This window comes from Phymastichus coffea, unplaced genomic scaffold, assembly GCF_024137745.1.
Source record: "Phymastichus coffea isolate CEN01 unplaced genomic scaffold, Cenicafe_Pcof_1.1 PCOF00005, whole genome shotgun sequence".
In the NCBI taxonomy this organism is placed as follows: domain Eukaryota; kingdom Metazoa; phylum Arthropoda; class Insecta; order Hymenoptera; family Eulophidae; genus Phymastichus; species Phymastichus coffea.
The window spans coordinates 1,779,578-1,798,995 of record NW_026706816.1 but is presented as its reverse complement, the minus strand read 5'-3'; the positions used below and the strand labels follow the sequence as shown (position 1 = coordinate 1,798,995).

Sequence of the window (19,418 nt, the reverse complement as noted above, 5' to 3'; positions counted from 1 at the left end):
AAACGACAAACCCAATTATCGGACTATTGGCTAAGTAATATAAGTAATAAGGGCTACTACAAGAAAATAAAGAAAACCAAAGCAAAAACGATAACACAGTCAGCAATGATATAAACTCGATTAAAATAAAATCACCTCCGGTTTTCGTCTACAATACAGAGGATATTCGTCTATTAGAGAATCTACTCGTATTAATGAAATAGCAAAAGACAACTACACACTAAAGCTAATGGGACAAAACAAAATTAAAATACAACCGTCAATATCTGAAAAGTACTTAACAATCATTAGCGATCTAAAGGAAAAACACACACAGTTGTGCATGTATCAACGCAAAGAAGAAAAAGAACTGAAAAGTAATTTTAAGAAGCATGCACCCTTCAGTAGATATAGAAGAATTAAAATCTGACATAGAGGAACACAGACATAAAGTGCTAAGCATCCGCAACATTTGACATCGAATTTCGTAAATTCCACTATTTATGATTGAAACACAATACAATTTTAAAAGCCAAGAAATCTACAACAGGTTCCTAAATTCAGTAATCAATTTCGAACCACCAAACGTTAATACCACAGCATCATAACTGCCCAGAATTCGAACTCAAAAAACTATTGTTTTAAGAGTGCTGTATATGTGACATACTAAACACTATTTAAGTAAAGAGTGTCACATTAAAAAAAAATAAAAGTAATCTGTGCAAATTGCCAAGAAAATCACACGGCAAAGTATAAAGAATATCCAATTCATAAATAGCCACAGTTAAAATTATTCCCTAGACTACGACAAAAAACACCCAATCAAAATAATAAACAAGTAAGTCAAACTCAAATTTAAAAGTCATTACCAATAGAATCAGATCAAACACATCCTATGCTCAGGTAATGTAAAAATAAAACGACCAAAGAGTCAGAAATACAAAAAAAAACAACTATACTGACAGACCCAAGCAATCACTCAAACGACCAAAATAATAATAAACTTGAACGCATGATAGAACAGTTAATGCAAAGAATGGATAAAATGCTGAATTTTTTAACAATATTAGTCGATAAAATAGCATAATGGAAAGCCTGAAAATTGCAATCTTAAACACAAATGGTCTTATGCAGAGGCATAAAAAATTACGAGCATTCTTAACGTATGAAAACATCGATATTATGTTAATTTCAGAAACACACTTCACAGGCAAAAACTAATCAAATATCCCAAACTACCTAGTACATGAAACAAATCATGAATTCGATATAGCATACGGAAATAATGCAATTATCATCAAAATAAAAATAAATCACTACGTTCATGCACATACTAGTGAAATAAATCTACAAGCAACCAGTGTAATCATCAAAGACAACAAAAGTCTGATAATCAGCTGCTTACTATTCTCCAAACAGAACAATAACAAAAGAAAATTGGATATATTTTTTTCACTAACTAGAAAAACGTTTTATAGCGGGAGGCGATTATAATGCGAAACATCCATGGTGTGGATCACGACCATCATCTCCAATATACAGATGCAGACTATAAAATACAGATATAAACAAGCTTCTGGATTTGATTGACTTTACTATAGTAAAAGGTATAAACAAAAATTATTTTGAAGTGTTATTGTGCTTAGATATATCATTAGATCATTCGTTATACTGATTATTCTAATATCACCAAGTTTTTAATAAAGTAAACAATAACATTAAAGTTAACTAGAAAAAATTTACTCTTTACATAGAAGAACGCACAACCTGCAACGTTCCTCTTAAAACAGCTAATAATGTAGAAACCAGCATCAACTGACTCAACGTAATTCTAACTGAAACTATTAACAAATGCTCTAGTACAATAAATAGAAATAAAATACAGCAAATCAAAAAAAATAAAGTAAATGTTATACGAAAAAAAATACAAAAGTAGAATTATCTTAAATAACTAAGTCCTACAAAAGCCACAAATTACTCATTATGGGAAACTACCAAACAACTTAAAAGACCAACTACATTTATACCGTCTATCAAAAAACCTGCTAGTAATTAGGCAAGATCGGACGCGGGAAAAGCTGAAACGTTCGCAAATCATCTTAACACAGTATTCAAACTTCACCAAAGAATAATCACCAACGAAGAAGAAAAAATGTTACTAGAAGGCTCTGACGTCCAAGACAGTACGCTAATCAAATCGATTAAAATAAAGGAAATACTACAAATTATTAATAATATTAAGAATAACAAAGCTCCCGATTTTGACAAAAAGAAAAAAAATAACTATTAAATTCTACAAAATATCACTGTCCAAAGCGCTTCGAAAGCATCTTATTTTTTTATAATATACGATAAAAACATCAAAACCGACTATCCTAAATAACCTAAGTTCTTTAATTTCTTAGCGAATTTACATGTAAGTAAGTAACTAAATGTTCACTAAAGATCGTAGGATGAGTATAAAGATAACCTTCGAGGTGTATTCAATGTTATTGCAAATAGTGGCGTACATAAATTTCTGGCAAAAGAAAATGTTTAAAATTTAAAGTTTTGCAGCTCCGTCTAAAATGGTCGTAGAAAAACGCACGTACGCTCATTTTGAAGAGTAAAGCAATTCCCTTCATAAGCCTCCGGTATTTTATTATTAAATTAAAAATTGTGTTTTTTAAGATAAAAAAACAAATTACTTTTTTTTTTTAATTTTTTTACATTTAATCGGTTATAACTTTTGAACGGTTCAGCAAATTTTAAAAATCGGAAGTGTAAAAGTTGTATATTTCTGTTATCTTTAAAAAGAGCGGAACAGGGTCCATTTTTATTAAGCCGATTAAAAGTTACAACTTTTTTTGTAAAATAATTCCCTTTTTTTCATCTTTCATTATCTCGGAAACTATGCATTGTATAAAAAAACTCTAAAGAGAAAAAACAGTTATTTTTTAATGTAGAATAATTATTCATTATCAAAATTGTATGTTGTAAAAAAAATTGTTCGGTTTTTTCAATGTGGGTAAAATATGGCTATCCCGAATGATTACAAATAAATAAGAATATTTAAGTTCTATCAATTATATTTTACCAATATTCTTTCTATACACATATTTTCATAACATAGAATTACAACAATATTTATCACAATACATCGAATACAGTAAGTTATAATGTACAATTTATTTTTTTTCGCGACCTCATGTAAACTTTAGAGCAATAGCTTAACCCTTTTTTACATGAATTTTCTTGGAACATGCTATCACACAGAAAAATATTGTAGGCCAATTTTCAAGTTATAAATAACTCATATTTGATATAGAAAAGATCACAATTTTCTTTTTCATTTTTTCAAGTTTTTCAAGATTTGAAAATATGTGTATAAAAAAATATTGGTAAGTTGTAATTTATAAAACTTAAATAATATTATTTATTTATAATCATTCAAATTACAATAATATTTTTTTTCAGATAAATCTGACTTTCACTCCCGGTGTCAAAGTCATAATTAGCATTTTTTTATCGGATTAATTTTTTCAATTCTATAGCCCCTTGGCTTTTGAATGCACTTAGTTTCATATTTTTCTGTCATTTCATTTCGGACATATTTATTTTAAAAAATACTTTTTTTATTTCTTTTGAAGGTGCAGCACTTAGAGTTGACAAGGTTTATCGAACTTGGTGTACCCTAACTCCCATCCTGGGATAAGGACAAGCATAGATCACAAACAAATCTTCCGTCTTCTGATAGGAGTCACACAAATATAGGATTACAGGAACTATTATCTCCACCTGGGTCTTAAAATGAAAGAACTGAATATCTTCCTGTAAGCGGTCCACCAAAAAATGTAAAAAAAGTAATGGATATACGAGTAAGAATTTAAGACTGTAGTTTGAAGTAGTGAATGTCCAGAATACCTATGAACGGGACTTTTCCGGAAAATTTATAGAAGAAGCCTTCTAATCTCATCGATAACTAAATCGAATGAAAGAAACTCAATAAACAAGTACATTTCGAAAGAGAATCCATGGAGAACCAAGAATAGTCTGGATAATGAGAGTTCCAGGAAAATCAGCAAAGGACTGGAGAATAAATGACTAAGCAATCTATAAATTATATTGCTATCTAATTACGTTAGACCGTTAGTTTATGATTAACTTTCAACTTGAATAAGTAATATAACTGTATAATGTTATCAAGAATCCGTACAACCACATTGAAAATATTTATATCAGTGGATGAAACAATAAAATATTAACAAGATAAGTACTTTTTGATGGAGAAGGAAGACACATTTAAGGAGGTAACCTAAATGTCATAATTATCTTGTTATTAATAGATACTTACTTGTGTGTTTTGAAAATAATGTCGCCATAAAGGTCTTATTTTATCCTGACCACCAACATCCCAAACTGTAAAACTTATGTTCTTATATTCAACAGTTTCCACATTGAAACCTGCAAAAATAAATTATTAATAAAATAATAATTTTAATGATCTTAGTCCTAAAAATCATCAGTTATGTTAGGATTCTGGGATGTTATTAATTTTTTGAATTTATTATTCTGATTTTATCATTTTCTAAAACCACAAGATAAGATAATTACCAGCCAAATTACATTTAAAATCAACGCAAATAACACAGGCACACAAAAAAAAGTGGTCTGTATAAAAAACGAAATACATAAATTTTCATATATTTTGACATGCTTAATCCAAATTCGCAGTCACTTTGAACCCAGTACGTCAGATTCAAGGGAATTTGAAGGTTGAATTCAGGAAAAAGTCGTTTAAAAGAATAGACCTAGCGTTTCTACGGGTTTGAGAGTCGCTCAATCTGAATCTAAAGTCTGATCTCATCATGTCTGAATTAAAGTCATAACAAGGTCAAATATGCATACTATGCAAAAAGTTAACTTTTGACTGCAAATTCTGAAAAGACGGAAAATTTTACGGTAAGATACAATATTTTTTATTTTTTTTTATAATGACCTCGAGTATCATTTCAAGAACTCTGTATATTGATACGAGGGACGTTTGAAAAGTCCGTGCAAAGTCAGAGAGATGGCGCTACTAGTGCGTATCAAGGTTATTTTCAGTTAGTGGCATATCTTGGAAGGACACACACCAAGTTTCAACCAGATTGGCCAATTACTTTGCGTTTTATATTCCTTTCAATCAAAGAAATCGAGTGGTTGATTAAACATTACTTTATCAAAGACAAAACGCCTCAGGAGATTAAACAGAAGCTTGATAAACATAATGGCGATTGTGCACCTTCGATTAGAATGGTTTATAAGTGGTTTCAAAATTTTCGAAGTGGCCATATAAGCACAAAAGACGCTGAACGTTCTGGACGCCCTGTTGAGCTTACCACTTCAGAAATCATTGATAAAATCTATGATATGGTGATGAGTGACAGAAGAGTAAAGGTGCGTGAGATTGCTATTACTGTAGGCATCTCGAGCGAACGGGTACATAATATTTTGCACCAACATTTGGACATGAAAAAGCTATCCGCTAGATGGGTGCCGCGATTGCTCACGATTGACCAAAAACGAGATCGTGTAAAATGTTGCAAGAATGGTTTGCAGCTGTTTCAGCAAAATCCGCAAGATTTTAAGCATCGTTTCATCACTGTAGATGAAATATGAATACATCACTACAATCTTGAGACCAAAGAATAGTCTAAACAATTGGTTACCAAGGGGGAATCTGCTCCGAAAAAGGCGAAGACAATTCCTTCGGCCGGGAAGGTTATGGCGACTGTCTTTTGGAATTCGCAAGGAATAATCTTCATCGACTATCTGCAAAAGGGTAAAACCATTACAGGCGAATATTATTCATCGTTATTGAATCGTTTGAAAACCGAGTTGCTAGAGAAACGTCCACGATTGGCCCACAAAAAAGTCCTCTTCCACCACGACAATGCACGAGCTCACGCCTCAGCAGTTGTGGCCGCAAAACTCATGAAGATAGGGTTCCAACTCGTTTCACATCCCCCCTATTCTCCAGACTTGGCTCCGTTGGACTACTATTTGTTCCCTAATATGAAAAAATAGCTGGTGGGGAAAAGATTTTATTCAAACGAGGAGGTGATTGCAGAAACGAATGCCTATTTTACAGACTTGGACAAATCCTATTATTTGGAAGGGATTAACAAACTAGAGCAGCGTTGGATGAAGTGTATAAGCCTAAAAGGAGACTATGTTAAAAAATAAAAAAGATTTATTTTAAAAAATCAAGCAGTTTTTATTTTTGCACGGACTTTCAAACGACCCTCGTATCTCGAGAATTAGTTTCATGATTGCAAAAATACAAAAATATGCCTGCAAAGAACTACGTAACTATTTTCATACGTATTGAGAGTCACTCAATCCGAGGTTCACTCGATGCCACTGAGTCTAGACCAAGGTCAGCTTGAAATCATTTCCAGGAAAACATATATCCTAGATAAAAAATCACACTCGTACGTTTCAAAGGTCACTGAATCTAAATCCAGCGTTAAAATTGCTCGAAGAATACTCCAATCACGTTTGATATGTAAATAATCTATGACACTTTTATACAAATATAGAAAGAACGTTAGCCATACAATACTTTTATACAAATTACGGTAATGATTATGTTTACTACAATGTTTCGGGACACTATAAATAGTAAGAATTTATACTTTTATTCTTTTTTAAGGGACTCTTCTGTCTTCAAAAGATCCTTCTGTCTTCACAACCTTTTTTGCATTTCTGACTCGTTTTCTTTTGTAAGCTTCCAGCAAAAATCTGTCATCATATTTATATCTCATATTTCTTGATACCAGCGTTCCATTTCATTGATATCTTGATGAAACCGTCCACCTAGTCTTCGCTATAGTCTTCGAGGTTTTCTAAAAAATAATCAAGATGAGAATATAGAATGTGCAACATTAAATTCATTAAACAACTTAACTCTAAAGTTTTTCAATAAATCATCAATCGAAGTTTCATAATCTTCAGTTTTTGGATTTGCCAAGAAATTTTCTACGACTTTTTTGAAACTTGACCGTGCAGACAACTCTGTAGGGTTCATTTTTTTGAAAAAGTCTTTATCTCTGAGTAAAGTGCGAATTTGTGGACCATCGAAAACACTTTTAATTTGTCATCACGTATGTCCGGAAACTTCTCTGCTAAATGTTCAAAACATTCTACATCCTTGTCCAACGCTTTGACGAATTGCTTCATTAGGCCAAGTTTGATATGTAGTCATTTTTTCAAGTTTGGAAATAAAAAAAAGTCACTAGGGATTAAATCTGGTAAATACGGTGGATGTTGTAACAATTCGACGTTTAATTTCACAATTTTAATTTAATTTAACTTAATCTTTTAATTAATTAATTTAATTTAATATAATTTCCATAATTGTGACCATCGAAACTGTGCAGATATGCACCCGTGCATCTTGATGAAAGAGGATCATTTTCTTTTTGAAATAAGGTTATTTTCCCTAGATTTTTTTGTTCAACCGATTCAACAACGATGCATAATACTATTCTATTATTCTTTTTCATCTTCCAACTAATCGATATAGATAATGCCACGTGCATCCCAAAAGACCATGGTCATGACCTTGCCGCCATCGTCAGAACCTATTCACTTTTAATAGTCTACTATTTTGACTGTTCCTTTGTTTCTAAAGTCTAGTAGTGTATCCGTGTTTCATTGACAGTTATGTATCGGTGCAGAAACTTCTCAGGATTATGACGAAAATGCGCCAAAATATTTAGTTTAGTTCTATTTAGTTAGTTATTCTTATAATATTTAGTTGAGTTTATTCTCCACTATATGCAAACGCGGCATCCATCTTTCCTAAACTTTCTACATACCCAATTTTAGCTGCCCTGGTAGTATTGTTTTTTAATGGATTTATTTTGACGAGTACCTTAAGATTTTTTCGATCACCGTGCATAATAAGTAATCAGCAATATTTCTTTTGTAACAAAAAAATTAGATAAATATATTTTTTTTACGAGTATTGTGTTGGTGATGTAATATTTGCAGACATATGTATTTAGTATGAGTAGTGATTCTTTACTATTTGGTATAATTTCATAAAGATTTTTTTATATTTTCCTAGAAAATACTCTGCTAGAAAAGCTAGTAACGTTTTTTTAAAGATGTAACGGGGTAGTTAACTAACAACATAGGAAATTTATTGAAGCACAAACTCCCACGATGCAGAGCTATCCGCCGCTCCGTTAAACACGTATGGTTATACGTGTATTCGCCTTTACGTTTGATACTTTCGTTACAGTGTCTTCTTTCCAACCGAGTTGAATCCGCCTTAAGTCACTTGACTTGTGACACTCGATCTATTTCATGTATGAGTGACCTAATGCTTAATCTACCTAATCCCCTAGACGAAATCGGATTAAAACTTAAGCCTTTATAGATCTATAAAGTTAATAGGAAACAAAATGACGTAAACGGCGAATAAAATTAACAAAGTTTAATTAATAAAAACTACAGTCTTTTATGGGCCGAAAGACTAACGCACGCGAATAGGATTCACAATTATTAATAATTATTCACAATTATTAATAATTCGGTGAGAGAGAGAGAGAGAGAGAGAGAGAATTCAAAAATTGCCGCCAAATCTAACGCTGGGCGTGAATACAAAAAATTAGGCTCGCGATAGACAAAATACTGTCGGAAGTATTTTGTCACGCAATAATAGGAAGGGGCACCTACCCTGCGGTGCAATTACAGTGATCAGCCGTAATTGTTGAAGAAGATCAACGATGCTCCTTAAATCAATCAGCTGCGCTGTCTCGATTACAAATATCTGCTGCTGCTTACTGCTGCTGTAATGCTGTTGCTGCTACTTCCTCGCTACACTCACGCACATATCGAAATCCCATGAAACTTTCGATTTGCGGAGAAGAAAGGAAGATGCCGACTACACACTGTTTCAGTGCCTTGCTCATGAACTTTCAACGTTTTATCTACCCTATGATTTTCTAAGTTCACCAAATACTCTTACTATCATCAATACTAACACTACAATAAACTAACTCTATCCTTAACCACCTTCTAATCAACCCTAACTTAACTTATCGAAAGTACCTAAATTATTACCTTTTTTATTAATTTAGTATTCTTTTGCTCTGATTATCTGATTTGATAATAGCAAAATAATTATCTGATTTGATAATAAAATAATTTTACTTTTTATTAAAACGAATATAGAACTGGTAGTTCATAATTAGTGTAATGCAACTAAATTAATTATAAAATTTGTTATATATTCTAGCACTTTTATAACAATGGTTCATGAAACATAATAAAATAGTCTGCTAATTGATTACTTATTAAAAAATAGAAACTCTTTATAAAAAGATTTAAATCTAGACTAAATTCATGCTTAAATATATTTAAACTTGAAATTTTTTCATGACATGTATTCGCACAAATGAATAATGTTTGCAGTAGAAGATATTTGAAATATTTATTAATCTTTCCTGTCTTTATATTAAATTTTTTGATTATTTTCATTTCGTATCTAAAACAACAGTTCTATTTTAAAATAGCAATAGAAGTTTGTTTTTTGTTTGACAACAAATTTACAAATTCGTAATAGCAATGAATCTAAAAAATATTTAAAACTGCTATACTCTACCTTATCTGGTCTTCAATATAGCATCGAATTAAAAATAACTGATGAAGAATAATCTTTTGCTTCTAACCTGACAAATCTTATAAAGACATATTCCGATTGCTTACTATTTATCGAGAGTTATGAAACTTTGTCCTATAACGAAGAAAGCGTAACACTTGAAGCATTAGAAGTTGATGATGATCAGCAGGTACTATAGATAAAGAATCTCATGCTCCTGATGAATATGATAAAGATCTCCCATTAGAAAATAATGCAGACTTGGATTATAAGATAAAAGAGGTCACTTTTTTGCATTCTGGTAAAAAAAAAAACAGTAGAAGCTTTGAATCTGTGCAAAGTTTTTAAAACTAAAATATCAAAAAATGGTATGTAGATAGGAAGCACAAATTGAAAAAGGAGGATAGAAATCAAAAAAACTTATTCTTGTTCAATCAATAAACTTATTACCCTATAGCTATACAACACAACTAATTGTTTTAGCTGATGGTAAACTACATTCTGCGTGACTAATAGTTTTAAAAGAAACTGATGAACAATTGGTGACGAGAGCAAGCGTTCTCGTCGAGTGCTTGTTTTCGTCGGAATTTTCCCAAATTCCCCTCTCTCTCGGCAAGGCACGGTGACAAGCCTTAGGCGCATATACGAGGTGTGTTCAAAAAGTAACGAGAATTTTTAAATTTCGCGGGTTTGGAGAGTCCGCTTGTATAAAATTTTTTTTATTATGTTGGTACACATGCCCCTGAAGTACGATAAAATTTTCAGCAATATTCATTGCTTACTTTTTAAGTGGCAGCCGCTAACGTTAGACGTGTTTTTCGAGCTCGGCGATTTTCGTTTGTGAAAAAAAATGGATCAAAGAATTTGTATTAAATTTTGCGTAAAAAATGAAATAAAGTGTAGTAAAGTTTGTCAAATGTTAACAAAGGCATATAGTGAGTCTGTTATGAGTAAAGCAAGGATTTATGAGTGGTATAAGCGTTTCCAAGATGGCCACGAAAACGTTGAAGATGACGAACGACCCGGACGCCCAAGCACATCAACAACCGATGAAAACGTGAAAAAAGTGAAAGAAATGGTTATGAACGATCGCCGAATCACAATCAGAGAAGTCACTGATGATGTTGGCATATCAGTTGGCTCATGCCATCAAATTTTTTCGAATGTTTTGGGTATGAAACGTGTGGCAGCAAAATTCGTTCCAAAATTGTTGAATTTCGAACAAAAACAGCGGCGAATGGAAGTTGCTCAGGAGTCGCTAAATGAAGTCAATAACGATGCAGAACTACTAAAACGTGTTATAACAGGTGACGAAACATGGGTTTACGGATATGATGTCGAAACTAAGGCTCAATCGTCCCAGTGGAGGCATTCTGGATCGCCAAGACCGAAAAAGGCTCGACAAGTGCGGTCGAATGTGAAGGTTATGCTCACTGTGTTCTTCGATTTTAATGGCATAGTGCATTATGAATTCTTGCCACAAGGTCAAACAATCAATAAGCAGTACTACCTACAAGTTCAACGTCGTTTGCGTGAAGCAATCCGAAAAAAACGCCCGGATTTGTGGCAAAATAATTCATGGCTTTTGCACCACGATAATGCGCCTGCTCACACTTCATTGCTTGTTCGTGAATTGTTGGCCAAAAACGAAACTGTAACGATGCCTCAGCCTCCATATTCGCCAGATATGGCTCCATGTGACTTTTTTCTATTTCCAAAAATAAAGAGAACATTAAAAGGCCGTCGTTTTACAAGCATAGATGACATTAAAAGCGAATCGCTGAAAGAGCTAAAAGCTATTACAAAGATCGAGTTTCAAAAGTGTTTCGAGGATTGGAAAAAGCGTTGGCATAAGTGTATTGTATCCGAAGGGGACTACTTTGAAGGCGACAACATTAATGTAGATGAATAAATAAATATTTTTTTCATAAAACGAAAATTCTCGTTATTTTTTGAACACACCTCGTAAGAATGCGTCTAATGCATGGTCTCTGTTTCAGCTGACGGAGATTGCCGACCGGGGCCGAGCAGGCCCGAAGCTGCTACGTTGGCGACAGAGAGTATAGAGGTGTTAGAGAGAGAGAGAGAGAGAGAGAGAGAGAGAGAGAGAGAGAGAGAGAAATAGTCGGGGGCGTGCGTGCTCTACGCAAGATTAGGTAGGCGCGCGTTTCGAACCAATTAGCGCATTGGTCGCGCGCCGTCTAATAAGTAGGTCAAGTGGGAAGAGAAAAAGAACGACGATGAAGCTGTAGATCACGAGGAAAAACGAGCGACACAGACGGTAATAAGTCGAGGGCAGAGTCAGAAGGTTTTCTGAGTCGATCGAAACAAGACGGTGGACGGCCATCGGTGAAAAAGTCAGAAGTACAGCCGGGGACAAAGGGCCGAGAAGAAAACTGAGAGGAGAAGACGACTTGGTCCTGCATCTGCTTGGGACGCTACCTGGGAAGCTGGCAGGAGTTGCCCATTGACGACCTGCAACATCGTACGCAGGGCGCAGCCAGGACTCCCGTTCCAGCATCAAAGGTCAAGTTAGCAAATTAATCTCTCTCTTTCTCTCTCGCATCAACGACCGCACTGTACGTAAATTTAAATATTAGGTAGATAGCAAGGCGTGCACATGCCGACTGCCTGCCCTAATTACGGTCGGGTAATAAATCGCTCAAAGAGATATCGTCCAGGTGATCCCTTGCCGGGCGTCTTTCTCTTTTAGCTAAGTAGCTTAAGTCGGTTCATCGTCAAGGCAGTCATCTGCCGGGCGATGCGCGTTGTTTTGTATAGATTAGTAAGCGCGATTAGTTAGTTAATTTGTTCTCTTTTGTAATAGGTGTTAAGAACGTCGTTGTGTTTATCAGATTAAGATTTTGTGTAATGCGGCTTATTTTTATGCGGTTTGTTAATGTGCGGTATTGCCAAGTTTGAGTGTAATTTAACTCTGATTCGATTTAATTAGATTTGTTAAAATGCGAATTTGTGTTTTGTGTGTATAATTCATTAACCACTTTCATTTCTTTGCCTCTTCCCCCTTCCCAGCTCAATTACCATGAGCGAGTGCGCCTTACTTGTCCACCTTTAAATAATGGTTAACAAACGAGCTTTCGTTACAAATTTGAACCAATCGTTCAAAAGAATATACATAGAGCAAATAATATTTTGGTTTTCCCTTCGAATTCTAAGAAATTAACCTTAAATTACCGCAAAATGGTTTGAAAAAGTTTTTTTTTCTATTGCTGGTAAAAACTCTTCACTGTTGTTGGATTCTTGGTCACGGCAAATTGAAAAAGTATTTAAAAAGACCAATAAAGGAAAGAAAGCTATTAAAATTCATACTATACCAGCTCGAACGACTGGTATGATTCAACCGTTAGATGTCCATGGCTTTAGACCCCGGAAAAATTTCGTTAGATTCTTTTCTGATATGATAATGTTAAACAATTTTGAAATAAATCTTCATTTGCGAAATAATACTTTAAAATTGAAATCATTAATACACTATCAGTTTTCAACGTCAAAATCATGAACATGTTTAAATATGGATGGTGAAAATGTGACTATGTAACAAATAAACCGGATAAATGTGAAACTTCTAAACAATACTGCTTTCAGAATGTTGATACCAAATGTGTACTACGCAGCTTAAAAGCGCTTGGTGTTGAAAAAATTTGCGTATAGAGCATTTTTTTGCAATTAATGAAGACAAGTCACCTCACTATTGTCTTGAAATTCTAAAATAAAGAATATCCGTTCATATAATTTGATTTATAAGAGATAAAGTATGGAAAAGGCAAAGGGATTCATGTCAATCCAGCACCCCGAACGTAAGAGACAAGGGGACTTACACTAATCAAGTACCCCAAACGTGAAAGACAAGTGGCAACTCACCGAAGACATCTAGCTAATGAGCGAGTCGAAATAGTTAAGAGTTTTAATTATGATGAATTAATTAGAAAATTAATGTTTAGATAATTGAGTGGGATAAATTTTGAATGAAAAGATTCTTTGGGTTAAGTAATTTATGTGAGAAGCTTTGTAAGGATGAGTTTAGATGATGCGTATACAATTTTTTTCTATTTTTATAATATTTTTGGGGTGATTTTTACCCCTTCAAGCCGATACAGGGTAGATGGATGAAAGTAATGGCGTTGGTTTACGTGAAAGTTATAAAAAAGTATGTTTAATTTACTACAAGAGTGGTGTAGTTAAGATGAAAGTTTTAGATTAGAGTAGTTAACTGGTCTGAATTCAGGTAAGGCCTCGTTTTATAAGAGTGGTGTATTCAAGCTAACAAGGTTGTTTGGGTTACATAATACGATTAGAGAGGATGGAGTTAAACAAAATATACACGAATTTTCAGTTTATATTCAGTGTATGGAAATTTTCGGTTTATTAAATTAATGGGATGGTTTGTACCTCTTAAAAGCTAATTCCGCAAAAATTAAAAAATACAAGTTCTGTATTTTACACTGTTCTATCAATGTGGAAAATTTCATTCTGATCAGTTAGTTCTGACGATTGGGTAGGGTCACTTGGGAGTCTAGAGGATACCGTAGGCAAAGTATTCGAACTCCTGCTAAGACCAAGACTAACGGATGCTATAACGGCCGCCGGGGATTTTGCAAATAATAGGCATGGTTTTCACAAAGACAGGTCGATGATAGAAATAACAGGAGAGGTCGTTGGGGCAACCCAGGGTACGAGAGGGACTCTTCACTGAGCTGTACCGTTAATACTGCTGGCATTGTTAGACGTGAGTAATGACTTTAACTTGGTTAGGAGGAAAGATATTAAGAAGGTCTTACGAACCTCCCAGATTCCTTTGTATTCGATTACGGTACAAGAATGATTAGGGATTATCTCAAAGACAGACATTTGACGTACAAAAATAGAAGAACAAGTAATCAGGGAATCAGATATCCGGGAATCAATACTGGGACTGGACTTATAGAACCTGGTTAATCCCCGTGGTAAATCCCCGGCGTATACGGGGATAACGAGATAATAATTATCGCATATTTTTCGGATCAGTTACAGCTGAAGCTTAAAATAGTCATAAGACAAATAAACAAATGGATGAATACACACGGACTGAAAGTTATATTAAACAAGACAGAATTACTGTACTGATGAGACGGAGAATAACAACAATCATACCGATGAGAATTGGTATGGTACTGATGGAGACCAAGAAAACGATAAAGTAACTATGGGTCACCCAAGATGCGAAACTGACATTCTGGCCTCATGTACAAAAGACAACCAAGAACGCGGGGGCAAAGATAACTTCGCTTAGCCGCCTGATGGCAAATATGTACGGACGAGACATGAAATACGGAGACTTCTGATGTTAATGATCCACTCGATTCTATTATATAGGGCAAAGATCTGGCCCGACATTCTTGAGTCTAAGAAATACCGGAAACGATTATCCAACGTACAGTAGACACTTAAGATTACATACGCGAAACGAACGGATTCACAAGAGGCTTTGCTGATGATTACAAGCGTGATCACCATAGATCTGCTAGCTAAAAAACGCAATCGGATCTATTAAAAAAACACAGACGCGATACAGGACAATGTAGCAGCCACAGAAAGGGAGGAGACATTGACTAAATGGCAAGAACGATAGACCCAAGATGAGACAGGGAAATGGACGAAACGCTTAATAGGTGATCTGACACTCTGGTTGGGGAGAAGATTTAGAGTTGTTAATTTTTATCTCACCCAGTTTCTTACCACCCACGGTACTTCAGGAAAGACCTCTCGCAATCGACTAAAAAACAGACGCCGGACTGCAGTATTTGCGGACAGAAAACGACGCGAGCATACATTTGTTGATCTCCATGCTGGATAACGCACAAGCAACAGTTAAAAGCAACTAAGAACTTTGGTAGCTACCTTTGTCGAAACTGTTTTCAGAGGGAAGAAAGACGAAAAGTGTCTCGAAAGTTGAATACATGAGAGAAAGAGAGAGAGAGAGAGAGAGAGAGAAAGAGAGAGGGAGTGAAAGAACAGCGAATAGATCGACATATTGATTAACGAAACATGAAAAGGCACAAAGCCCTTCAGCAGTGAAGTAATGCTAACGCTGTTAGCAGTTCTCATTCCACGCTGAACGAATGCCAAAAATGGATGTTACGACTTGGTCGGGCGACCGAGTAGGGAATGAACGAAATGAATCGACGCGGACGACTACTGCTGGAAATGGTCGCAAGGCTCGATCTAGCAGTGGTAAATACGGGACATACGCCGACGTATAGACGGCCAGGTGTCGGAGACTTTATCCCCGAAGTCACGATGACATCGGACAGAATCCTGCCAGGGCTGAGGGGATGGTGGGTGATCGAAGACTACACAGCCAGCGATCACCAGTACATTGTCTTTGAAGTGGTGGGACGGATGGAAACGAGACGAACGAGAACCCACCAAACCCCGGGGTGGAATCTACGTAAACTCGACGGACGAAAATTTTCGGAAGAGCTAATGGCAGCACCGGCTCCAGGGGAGAGAATTCCCCCCGAACTGACGGGCCGGCAAAGAGCGGAAATACTGACAGACGAGACGGCCAAATTAATAGACATCTTGTGCAGAAGTACAGTGCCGGAACGTCGACAGATATAACAAAAACAACCACAATACTGGTGGACAAACGAGATAGCCAAGCTACGCAGAATATGCCTGACAAATCGGCGACGAGTAATAAGGGCAGGAGGCGGACCCGAAAGGGAAAACCTCTAAGCCATATATAAAACAGCACGGAAGACGCTGGCGAAAGCAATACGAGACAGCAAGACGCGATGCTGGAGGAAGCTCTGCGAGGATGTGAACGAGGATCCCTGGGGAACCGGCTACAAGATCGTGACTGGGAAACTGGGGGCCCGAGTTTTACCGGACCTTAAAGATGCCGAAACAGCAGGACAGATTATTGACGGATTGTTTCCGACGCACCCGATTAGGACAAACGTGATGGGTGACGTGGACGCACAAATGTCCCCCGCCTTTGCCGCTGAGGAGCTCATCAGAGTAACAAATGCGATGAAGACAGATAAGGCACCGGGACCGGATGGAGTACCATCCGAGATCCTCCGGCTTGTGGTTCGTCTACGGCCGGAGATACTCTTCGACCTGTACAAAACGTGCTTGACGACAGGAACGTTCAGCGACCGGCGGAAGGTGGCAAGTCTCGTTCTTATCCCAAAAGGTTGGAGCGATCCTGGCACGCCTTCGGCTTACCGACCGTTGAGTTTACTTGACTGATGGGTACGATACAGACCGGAGGGGGTTTATCAGATTTGCAGTTCGATTTCAGGAGGGGTCGATTGACGATTGGAGCGATCCAAAAGGTGGTCGACTCTTTCCTGGCACTAGACAGACACTGCCACGCAGCGCGACCTATAGTGTTGCTGGCGACGCTCGACATTAGGAATGCTTTTAACTCGGCCAGGTGGAAGGATATCTTGGAGGCGCTGAAAAGCAACTTCGGGATCCTACCATACCTGCTTTGGGTTGTGGAGGATTACCTAAAAAACAGACGGATAACGTACGAGACGATCGAAGGACAAGTAACGAGACAGGTCACCACGGACTACAACTCGCAACAGAAAAAACGGAACTGATGTTTCTCAGGAGAAGACGCATACAGACGATACTGCACATGAGGGTGGGGACATGCGAGATGGAGACCAAGAGGGAAGTCAAGTACCTTGGGGTAACCCTCGATGTGAAGATGACCTTTTGGCCTTATATACAGAAAACAACCCGGAAAGCGGCAGAGAGGATAGCATCCTTGAGTTGCCTGATGGCAAATACGACGGGACCGAGATCAGGAAAACGACGACTGTTAATGGCGATAGCTCACTCGATCCTTCTATACGGCGCGGAAATATGGGCAGACTCCCTGAAGACAAAGAAATACTGTAAGTCGATGATGATGGTACAGAGACAAGGCGCTTGCTCCTACCGAACTCTACCGAAGGTAATAATACTGTTACTTTAAAATTGTTAATATGTGCATGCGCAAATTATATTGTTGCAAGTTTTTCTGAGTGTACTTTCTGTAATCATAAAGCTACCTTCTACAATACTTTTCTTATTATAATAAAATTAAAATAATCCGGGCTGATGTGAGATATTGATTAAGGTTTTTTCCACCGACAATAAATTGCGTTTATGTGCATTCTGTTATCGAATGCCATTAATGATTGCGAATTATTATGGAAATTGCTCAAACATCATAGATCATAAACGCGATCAATATAGCCAGTGTTCAGGTTGCAATATGCTATTTCATAATAATTGTTTGAGCTCAGGTGCATTCATTAGCTCTAGTAATCTTTCTGCTTGTCGTTTCTGCGTATAGGAATTGTTAATGCTGAAAATTTGAATAGTTTTTCAGCAACACAAAACAAAAATGAGCCATTAACAGGAAAGACAAGTACTGTCATCATTGTTATCTTTAATTAAGCCATTATTATCCAAACAAAACGCAGACCAAATAACACCGAACTAACCATTGTATCACTGTCAAACAGGAAAAAAAAATATAACTTGGTTTTTTGTTTTTGCGATTGCAACTGTTTGTGCAAAATTATTTAAACACATTTAATAAAATTTTGCGATTCCAAAAAACTGATTATGCAAATTCATTATAAATGAAAAAATTAACAAAATTCTCTATACCATTTTTTTGTCAAACTCACAATTTTACTCTTGAAATCACTCTCGAAATCACGATTTTATTCTAACCAATTTGACAAGGCATTTTAGCATAACTTTTATTCCTGACTGTTTACGGTTGGGTGGTATAGATAATAGATTATATGTGTACGAGTAAGTTCTAAAAAGGAATTCTACTTACTTTTCCGCGAAGGATCGATTGGTATAATCAGTTTTTTGAAATTGTAACATTTTTTATAATTTATTTAAATAATTTCGCATAAGCAATTGGAATCACTGAAACAAAAACACGGATTACTGTTTTTCGAGTGAAAAGTATTCCAGTAGTTAGTTTGGTACTATATCTAGCATAGATTCTCCCATCGGGATATCATTGTTTATAATGATAATATACTAACAAAAAAGATCTGATAGAAAAATTGTACAGAGGTTTTCGATGTGTTTTTTCTTGTATACTTGATTGACATTATCAGTTTTTTAATTGTAAAATTTTTATTAATTTATTTAAATAATTTTTCATAAAGAATAAGAATCGCAAAATGAAAAAACACGGCTAACTTTTTTTCCGTGTTGACCGTGATTCAATAGTTAGTTTGATGATACTGGCTTGGATTTTGTTTGGTTAATTATGGGTTAGCAACAAAGTACAACTTCACGCAACATTATCCAGTCTTCCTCGAATTCTTCAGCCGACTTTTTTATCGATATAGTTACCCCAGAAGCATAGTTCAAGAGATTTCATTATCAGTATATCAAGAATACTCAGAATAACATAAAAATGCAAGCCTTTGTTGAATCAATCACGCAAGTCAATTTGCTTTGTTATGAAAGTGCTAATATATATTTTCAATGTATTTTTCGACGATAAATCCAAATCTGGCGATAAAATTAAAAATTATAAAAACAACGCCTAAAATAGGGCAAAAACTACCCATTTTGTCATAAAATTCAAATTTTTTGTTATGAAAGTAAAAATAAAGTCATTATAAATGAAAAAGTTAAAATGTAATAATTGTAACAAAAAATTACAAATAAATAAATAACAAAATTAATATTATAGAAAATGGTGTAGTTTTTACCTTATTATCGGGGTTATTTTTGGATTAATTTTATTTTTTATATCGGATTC

General features: G+C 35.5%; 1 protein-coding gene across 1 annotated transcript in view; it reads right to left on the bottom strand.

The window, feature by feature from the left end:
* Nucleotides 1-19,418, bottom strand: part of LOC131667521 (ADP-ribosylation factor 1) — a 223,813-nt gene that overhangs the window by 102,994 nt on the left and 101,401 nt on the right. Inside the window, exon 3 of the mRNA XM_058940991.1 lies at nt 4,313-4,422. Coding sequence (XP_058796974.1) covers nt 4,313-4,422 — 110 coding nt within the window. The remainder of the gene's footprint in view (nt 1-4,312; nt 4,423-19,418) is intronic.